Raw genomic sequence first — 10,104 nt, forward strand, 5'->3', positions numbered from 1 at the left:
CCATCATTTTTCATATAATTTTTGCTAGATGGATAATTCTTCGTTCCTCAGCCAATAATGTTGAACAGCTCACATCTAAGATGAAAATCATTTGAGCACTGTTGTGGAATATTTTGATCTGAATTTGTGTCATATAACATTGCCTGTGCGCAATGTATAAACTCCACTTTTTGGTTAATTATCCTAATTGTTGGCGAGCGGTCTCTGGTGTTGTGCCAATCTTACTCCACTCCTTTTTAAGTTTCACTCAAGTTACTTGCCCCGAGGTTCCTGATTCATAACCTCTCATTTTGGAAAGTTGAACAGAAATTAAAGCTTCTGGCAGACTCAGTGGTTTTGCTCCATCCAAAACCTAACATGTTTTTCACTGAACTAACAACTTCAACAAATCCTGGCCTGCAGTACAGCTCTCATGCAATTCTATGATTCTATCAGAGAATATTAGATGAGATAGCTCATGTGGAGAAAACCCAACTAAGACTTGATGGACCAATGAGTGCATCTTAGAGCTGTAACATTCTACCATTCTATGAATCCAATTCCTTTTAACTCTTTGAGTTCCAATATGCTCTATTTTAAACCTTCCCAGGCAACACAAACAAGTTTAAAGTTTCAAGTTTATTTATTATATAAACACCACAATGGAGTTACTGTGAAAATCCCCGAGTTGCCATACTCTGGCACATGTTCGGGTACACTGAGGGAGAATTTAGCGTGGCCAATGCACCTAACCGACATGTCTTTCAAACTGTGGGAGGAAACCAGAGTACCCGGAGGAAACCCACGCAAACACAAGGAGAACGTGCAGACTCCGCATAGACAGTAACCCAAGCCAGGAATTGAACCCAGGTCCCTGGTGCTGTGAGGCAACAGTGCTAACCACTGTGTCACCCAATTTACAGAACCTTCTGTGTCACTAGCAGTAAGACTTGGCTGCTGCAACTGCCCATCATTAATTGATACTGCTCTTTCCAAATTTGGGTTATCTTCAATCTATCCCCCCCTTATGGGTTTCAACCTGGCTCTACCCCACAGTGGGTGCTTAATACTTTGACTGGAAATGATGTTTTTAGCAATTGCCAGCAAACTTCTCCACATACATCCATTGCTAAAGCTTCTTGACCTAGAACTGGACAGAGCATCTCAAGATGTAGGAATGTATCCTTAAAGTCAGGTTAGCAGTCACGGGAGAATATACAATTTAGACACCAATAGTTAGGTATACCTTTAGACATTAAATGATCTATTTTACAAATTTGCTTTCTCAGCATGGAACTTCGCTCACCAGGAAGGCAGATCAGCAATTCAGGCATAAAGGTTAACTGTCCATGCCGGACCTTCTGTCCATTAATCTCAGTTGGCATTGCCAACATGGTTAGGAGGCACAGGCTGGGCAAGAAGAACAGAGAGTGAAGCATGGAGGTTGGGAGCAGAATATAGACAAGAAGAATGACCGAAAACAATGGAAGATGGAAGATGCTCATGAAATGTCTTTGAGGAAAGCTATGGAGTTGATGTATTTTGGGCAGGGCCTGGTCAGGAGCGGGGAACAGAGTTGAAGGTGCAGAACTTGAGCTGGGTTCATCGGAAGAGAACTCGAGAATTCTGCGTTCAAGTATTTAGGAAGAGAAAGAGCGAAGATTGATCTGGGTAGGAGAAGGGCGAAGCTGAGGTATTTAGGATGGGCCTGGGAGAGGAGAAGAGTTCGAGGCCTGGCCTAGTTTGAGAATATAGAGCAGCAAAGCAGGAGGGGAAACAGAAACAGAAAAACCCAGATACAATTCAACGGGTTAGCAACATCTCTGGAGAGAACAGATGAGTGAATATTTCGGGTATGCCCCCTTTGTCAGGACTGGAAGTATCATAGGTGAACAACACTTGACTCGAAACAGAGTAAAAGGAGACAACACACACATGCAGACACATACACAAGAGTAGAATGACCTATTATTTGCTTGAATAGAAAACAGAGATGCTTAAATGACTGATGTGATATTAGTGTGTAGATGTACAAACTGAAATCATATTGGCATACTGAATAGCTTGCCTCACAAATTCAGTGGATGGAATTTTTTCAAATTAGCCCCTGGCCAAAAGTTGGCACTATTATTGGATTGAGAATCTGTTGTAATCTCTATAACTGAGCCATAGCATTAATATCCTGCTTCTGGGTTCCCTGAGCAGTCAGACGATGTGGGCAGACTGACGCACTGGCTTTATGAAAGGAAGTTCTTCTAATTAAAGGGAAATTGGCATGCATCAGAATAACTCACCCCCACATGGTTTTTTGAAGCTGCAGTAACCTCAGGAATGGAGAGGAGACCTCAGAATACTGCTCACTGGGTCTCTCCTCTTATCTGAAGGTCCTGATATGGGATCTGAGGGGCTGCAATGAAGTGTTCTTTCCCAAGGATGGAGGGAGAGAATGGCCTCCCTAACCAAACAGGCATGGATGGAAGTGTCACGGAAATCAAAAGCAAATGTGTTGCCCCTCCAACCTGTGAATCAGTGTCCCAAAAGGATCCAGGAGGGCAGGAAAGGCATAACAGTTTCAAATGTGAAGCCCCACATTTGACTTTCCCAACACTTTCCTGCACAGCGTTCCTCAGAATAACACACCCAGTATCTTTCTCTCTCTCTCTGCAGGCACCTGACATCCCCATTTGGTCAGTCAGCACTCAGCCTCCCCCTGTTGCTCTCTCACATCCATACCTCACAATCAGCCATCACAATTGTTTGTCCTTCCCTCCTGTCCACACAAGCTATTTCTCACACTCATAATTTTCTGCTTTCTCTCCATGCGGGAGAAGAGGGAGCACAACTTCAGGGAAAGACAGAGACCTGATGAGGTAACACTCTGGTAACAGGCCATTGATAACCACTGGAAACGTGTGCCCACCTGGCCCATTTAGCAGGAGGTCTTGTTTGAGAAATCCTGCATTGTGAGTCTGAGCCACCTGAGGCAATGGTGCTTACGCATTATTCTCTTTATTAGGCGTCTTGCCTTTTTGGAGCTGGATCATTGGGTAGGTTTCTCTGGTTTTACCCACTGTGAGACTGGAAATTCCTGCCCAAAGGTTTTACTGGCCCATCAAATTTTCCATTCTGTCCGTGACAATTCCCACAGCAGGTGGGACCAGAAAATCCCACCATTTTTGTGTCTATCCTGAGAGTGGCACTTGGTGGAGAATGTGGCTGCTGTTCCCCTTGCTGCTGCTGTTGTTGGTGTTACAGTCAGCAAGGAAGTGCGGCTGAAAGCGAGTGAAATGCTAGACAGGTGAAGAAGTATCCAAAAAGTTGCTAGTCACCTGTCAAGCACTGAGAGTTCTCTTTGAGAATGAGTGCTTGAGCAGCAGCCTCTCACCTGGCCATGGCTGCAGCTCTTCAGTTTCACAGTTCAAAGCTTTCCAGCCTGTCAGTTTCATTGAAAAAACATTTTTTCCTGTGTTGCCACATTGGTGACCCTGGTAAGTTCTACACAGCCTGGGAAATGGTCTGCTGGCTGTTAAAGCTGAAATCCTTTCTTAAATAATATTTAGTTATCTCTTGGAATATTTAAATGCCTTAGCCGCAGGAGGGCTGGATATTGTCAAGATCTGTACCCAACGTCAGTTTTAAGGGATTTAACTTCCAGACCTGCCTCCCCCTTGGCCCCCATGGCCTGTCTCAGTGTACCTAGTCTTGGATATGCGTGGCCAAATTTCACCATAAAGTCTAAAGCTATTTGAATCGCTCATTTGGATTATCGACTTGGAGTTAACCAGGAGTTGGTTTAATTGTTTTTAAAGAAACATGACCTACAGTCATAGAGTCATAGAGGTTTAGAGCATGGAAACAGGCCCTTCAGCCCAACTTGTCCATGCTGTTTTTTTTTTACCACTAAGCTAGTCCCAATTGCCCACATTTGGCCATATCCTTCTATACCCATTCTAACCTACATGAATACATCAACATACCAAATTAGCAGTTAGAGAATGTAACCATCTCCCCTTGAGGTTCGATGGCATTGCCCCCACTATCAACATCCTGAGGGTCACCATTGACTAGAAATTTAACAGGATTTGCCATATAAACACCAGGCCTACAAGAGCAGGTCAGAGACTTGGAATTTTGTGGCAAGAACTCACTTCTTTACTCCCCAACATCTTCAAGCACAGAGTAGCCCACTTGATTGGCATTCAATCCACCACATTAAACATTCACTCCCTACACCACCAGCACACAGTGACAGCAGTGTGTACCATCTAAAAGATGCACGGATGCAACTTGCCAGTGCACCTTTGACAGCACCTTCCAAACCCATGACCTCCACCACCTAGATGGACAAGGGAAGCATATGCATGGGAGCACTGCCACCTATCAGGCAGGCTGCCCAGTTTTATTCTTTTTTTTACTTTTCTGTACCAGTTTGATACAGCTGTGAGGCTTGTCAGGCCATTTCAGAGGGCAATTCAGAGTTAGACACATGACTGTGTGTCTGGACTCACATGTAGGCCAGACTAGGAAAGAATGGTAAATTTCTTTCCCTAAAGGACATTATTGAACCAGATGAAATTTTATGACAATCCAATTGTTTCATTATCAACCTTACTGAGTTTTTTTATTCCAGATTTATTAAATAATTGAATTGTTGCTATGATGGGATTTGAACTCATGTCTTTGGAACATTAGTCCAACCCCCTGAATTACTGGATTACTGGATTATGATGCCCAATTTGGAACAATATCACCATTCCTTCACTGTTGTTTGCTCAAGTCCTGGAACTCCCTCCCCAACAGCATTGTGAGTGTACCTACACTACATGGACTGCAGCGGTTCAAGAAGGCTGTTCACCACCAATGCAGGCAATTAGGGATGGGCAATAAATGCTGGCCTCATCGGTGATGCCACAAAAGAAGCTAAGATGAACAAAAGAAGGAAAAGCAAACAGAGGTTTAGAACACAACAATGGAAGTGCAAGTTAGCAGGCGGCATGATGGCACGGTGGTTAGCACTGCTGCCTCACAGCTCCAGGGACCTGGGTTCGATTCCTGGCTTGGGTCACTGTCTGTGTGGAGTTTGCACATTCTCCCCATGTTTGTGTGGGTTTCCTCCCAGAGCTCCAGTTTCCTCCCACAGTCCGAAAATGTGCGGGTTAGATGCATTGGCCATGCTAAATTGCCCCTAAGTATCCCGGGATGTGTAGATGAGAGGGATTAGCAGGGTAAATATGTGGTGTTATGGGGATAAGGCCTAAATGGGATTGTTGTCAGTGCAGACTCGATAGGCCGAATGGCCTCCTTCTGTGAAGTTATTCCTGAAATATTAAGATAAAGGCAAAATACTGCGGATGCTGGAATCTGAACCAAAACAGAAAATGCTGGAAAATCTCAGCGGGTCTGACAACATCTGGTTGTCAATGTTGTCACTTCATCCACAGTATTTTGCTTTTATTTTGTATTTTTGTTTCTGGCTGTCAATGTTGGCTCTATTCTCTCTCCACAGATGCTGTCAGACCTGCTGAGATTTCCCAACATTTTCTGTTTTTAATCCTGAAACATAGCAGTTTTTGGTATTTAGCAGTATTTTAGGGTTTTTAATTTTCTTTCATCAGTGGGGAGTACAACACAATTAATTATCAAGTATCCAGAGCAAAGTTACCAATGTATTAAAGCATTTTCAAGGGAGAGAGTAAGCAGATTACTGCTGCATCGAATATACATATGCAATCACTAATGCCTGTGGTTACACGGTTGCATCAGCAAAATTAACTTTCCCAAAAAAAAGTTGACGACTGATGAACCAATTAGTTTATTTATTTGTTTATTAATATTGAATGATTTCCTTGTAATTTAACTGTAGCTTTCCATTAAATTAGATATAGCTTCTCTGCGTTCATTGTTTCCATTTTTCTCTGTTCTAACTTTATGGATCTAATGCTCACAGTATTTACAATCTGTTGCTTGACTGTTCCAGTTTTGCACTGTGGTGGAATCTAATTGGAAGAATGGGGAAGCTCGTACAGTCCATGTTCCAAGAACAGAAAGTCATGGCCATGCCACAGAATCAGGTTAGCCAGACACCTTTCTTTAAAATTGTCGGGTGAGTTTGGGGTCTGTGTGAGGCTTGTACAGTGGCGCTGATTCTCTGCTTAATTTCTAGTCTGTCATATCTTAGCAACAATTTTCAATCTATAAGCATATGTGGACTTTTTTGAAGTTGATGTGAAAATGAAGTGTACATTTTCATTACAGGGCTGGAATCTAAAACTTCCTGCTAAATTACAAGATGCAGCAATTTGATTCTCTTTGTAAATAATATTGCCACTGCATGTCCATTTCCTGTCAGTGGTAGGCAGGCATTTGCTGCACAGAGCAAAGAACAAAGAACAAAGAAAATTACAGCACAGAAACAGCCCTTCGGCTCTCCAAGCCTGCACCGACTGAACTAAACTACTTGCTTAACTACCCTTCCGGGGACTGTATCCCTCTATTCCCATCCTATTCATGTATTTGTCCAGACACGCCTTAAAACTCACTATCGTATCTGCTTCCACTACCTCCCCCGGCAGTGAGACAGCAGTACAGACGTATGTGAAAATGTTGCAATTTAGGGAAGTACATGGCATATACTAAAAGAGTTATAGGCCGGAAATGTGATAACCCACATAAATGGGCACAGGATTGCTGAGTAATTGGGTCGCTCTTTTTGTTTCCAGTGCAGACAGTCACACAGAGTTTGTCTGCAAATTTAAATAATTGAAGCATGCAGTCAGCATGAAGCACGCTGCTGAGTGGCTACATGCCTGAGCATGGCCATAACATAGTGATTGGCAGTACAAGTTAAAGTTAGCCTGCACTGAAGCCATTCTTAATGGGGAGGTGTATTGTGGCTGAAGCAGATGCTGCAAGTCATTCTACAGCTGACTCTGACCTGCCATGGGAAAGACACAAGAATGGCAAACGGCAGACTCCAAGATTTTCTGATTCTCTCAGAGGGTCATTAGTCCTTGGAATTCTCTTCCACAGAGAGCAATGGCGGTAAGGTCAGTGAATATATTCAAAGGCCAAGCTAGGCAGACGAGGGAGGTGCGAGTTATGGAGGGCAGGCAAGAAAGTGGAGTTGAGGCCACATTGATCAGCTACAATCTTATTGAATGGCGGGAGCAGGCTTGGGGCCTACTCCTGCTCATATTTCTCATGTCCTTATTATGCTCATGAAAATTTGTTTTGAACTTCTGAATAATAGTGCGTGCATTCATCTTTGAGTCAGGTTTCAGGTGATAAAACAGTGGGATAGCCAATTATATTTGCAGACTGCAATCTCTGTTTAAGATAATAATAACAAAATATTTAAAGGATTGTGTTGATATATGCCATTTAGTATGACTCTATGTTTAATCTTGTTCTTTATCGACAGGATGTGCAACAGCTGCAATGTGCAGTGAAGGAGCCAGTTGTCACTTAGAGGAGGAACAAATGCACAACCATGGGAGACAACTGGCGGCATCACATAGGAGACTTCCGAATAGATATCAGCTTCCACCAGAGGTTAATCTGATTTACCTTGACACAGCCATTCCAATCTCACCAACACAATGAGATGAGGCCATTCATCTGTTTTAGGATTAACCAGTTAGGATGTCAAATCTTCATGAAGACAATGATTGTTGATTGTGTTCATTTATGTCAAATTAAAACACCTGGAACACCTCCTTTAGAGGCTGCTCCGGTTTCTCTGCTGTACCGTTAATTTTCCTGCATTCACTGGTCAATCGCTAAACAGGTTTTCTCATCAGTTTTCAACATTTTTGCTTAAAATGTATTTATTTCTGCAGGTTGTCAATAACATTGCACTTTCTCAATATCCCTCCGCCGAAACTTCCTTGTGTTTATTACTGAGATTGTTTCTGGGAACAAAGTGGGTGGAATACATTGTTGGCAACAATACAAAGCGATGATATGAGAGAGATTGGTTAACTTCAGCTTATGACAGTTATTGCAAAGACTGCTACCTCAAAGAAACTTCCTCAGATATTATGAAATTGGTTGGTTTTCGGTGCAGATTGCGCTAAGTTTTCACCAGTACCGAATGGATCAATCGTCTGTGTAAAACCCATTGGGTTTTCATTCCATTGATTCAAAGGGAATGATTATTGGTTTGATTCTACACCGAATGGGTGATCCTCACCAACAGATTATCCACATCCATGTGCTAACGACCAATCATCAGAACAAATACACTGGATAGACTTTCATGAGCTTCATTGTGATCACTCCAGCTTTGTATTTTGGTGACTGCACAATGACTTGTTACGCTCATTTTGCTAAGAGTACACTTTATTGCGGATCTATATATGGCACAATATTTGAGTCGTGGCTTTACTGTAGGCCACATCTTTTGCTATTGGCACCTGTTTAGAGTCATGGACAGCCAGTTGTACTGAAACTGCCAATTCAATCACTCTGTACTCGAGGTTAGAGGGGTTCTATGAATGCATGCTTACGTGCAAAAGATGTCTAAAACCTAGTTCAATCTTTAGGCCAATGACATTAAAAATAAATGTCAAATGATGTTCAGGGCCTTGAGACATTATTGGGTAAAAGTGGTCCTGAGATATGAGCGATGGGCCATACAGGACATTCCCGGTCTTGTACAGTCCTATTTCTCTGCAGCATGAAGGGCAAAGATTTCTTTTCTCCAGTTTTATACATACCAGAATTGTCAGAAATGTTCACATTTTTATTATACATTGAAAAAATCTTTTTCTACGCGTACCCAGGTCCACCTTTTTGATTTGTGTTGAGTTAGCTGATCTCAGCCGGGTTCATGACCGACTGAGGGTAGGAAAAAGAAAAGTGAACCTGGATTCCTATTCCTGAATAGAGCAATCCAGTCTCAATCTCTGTTCAGTGGTCACCACTGCAACGTGTACATTATGGACCTCCAATGAGAACAGCACGGGGTTCAGTCCCGATGTCCTCCACAATCAAATGGTGCGCCACATTCACCGCAGTCGCATGAAGAGTAGCTGCGTGAGTAAAATAATGTAGGGTTCCTGGTAGCCATGTTGCAACAAAAGCCAAAATCTCCGGGAAAAGAGGAGATAGAATTGGGAGGAATCGAAGTTTAAATGGTCCCAGACAGTCCAAAATGTGTATTATAGTTGACTATTAAAAGCTGTCTAGTATTGCAGTAATTGATATATCAATGGTACCACATTGTTACAAACGTCCACTTGTTACAAAATAAACAAAGTGAACTTGGGATTTCTACGAAAGGGATTTGGAAATCATCTTTTTATCATGTGGATCCTGAAACTCTAGGAGAGAAAACAGATGGTTGAGTGGGGGTAGAATTTGAGACCAAATTCACACTGGAACTGGTTCTCACCTAAAATGGGGCAGCACGGTGGTACAGTGGTTAGCACTGCTGCCTCACAGCGCCAGGGACCCGGTTCAATTCCAGCCTTGGGCCACTGTCTGTGTAGAGTTTGTACATTCTCCCTGTGTCTGCGTGGGTTTCTTCCAGGTATTCCGGTTTCTTCCCTCCAGTCCAAAGATGTGCGGGTTAGATTTATTGGCCATGCTAAATTGTCTCTTAGTGTCAGGGGGATTAGCAGGGTAAATAAGTGGGGTTACAGGGATAGGGCCTGGTGGGATTGTGGTCGGTGCAGACTCGATGGGCCAAATGGCCTCCTTCTGCACTGTAAGGATTCTATTCTATGAAAATATTGAAACATCCCCTGCCCCTGGAAGTGTATTTGCTTGGGGGGGGGGGGGATGGTTTGGGTAGGGACAGGAGTCAGGAATGTCATATTCCACAGCATCAGTGGGTAAAGGATGGAACTGGAGCCCACTTCTATAAGCTTTTATTTACAGAGTTACACATTACAGGTTTACACTTCCTAAACCAGCCATTATGATTTCAGTCTGTACTTGTAGGAGCACAGGTGGGTCCCCAGTTAATGCCCACCCATTGACATACAATTCAATACAATTTATATACAATCAACAAGGGATGCAAACAATGGGCCAAAATCCTTTGCTGCCACATTTCCACTGCTAGAGTGAGGTCACATGGAAATTCAGACCCGTGGTACCATTTATGAATTATGTACATAG

At 42.9% G+C, this 10,104-nt stretch overlaps 1 protein-coding gene across 1 annotated transcript in view; it reads left to right on the forward strand.

Annotated features, from left to right (window-relative positions):
* egf (epidermal growth factor) overlaps positions 1-9,257 on the forward strand; it is a 105,281-nt gene extending 96,024 nt beyond the window's left edge. Inside the window, exons 23-24 of the mRNA XM_078234800.1 lie at positions 5,957-6,050; positions 7,400-9,257. Of these exons, the coding sequence (XP_078090926.1) occupies positions 5,957-6,050; positions 7,400-7,581 (276 nt within the window). The 3' untranslated portion in view covers positions 7,582-9,257. The remainder of the gene's footprint in view (positions 1-5,956; positions 6,051-7,399) is intronic.
* The last annotated feature ends 847 nt before the right edge of the window (positions 9,258-10,104 follow it).

This window comes from Mustelus asterias, chromosome 1, assembly GCF_964213995.1.
Source record: "Mustelus asterias chromosome 1, sMusAst1.hap1.1, whole genome shotgun sequence".
Taxonomy (NCBI): Eukaryota; Metazoa; Chordata; class Chondrichthyes; order Carcharhiniformes; family Triakidae; genus Mustelus; species Mustelus asterias.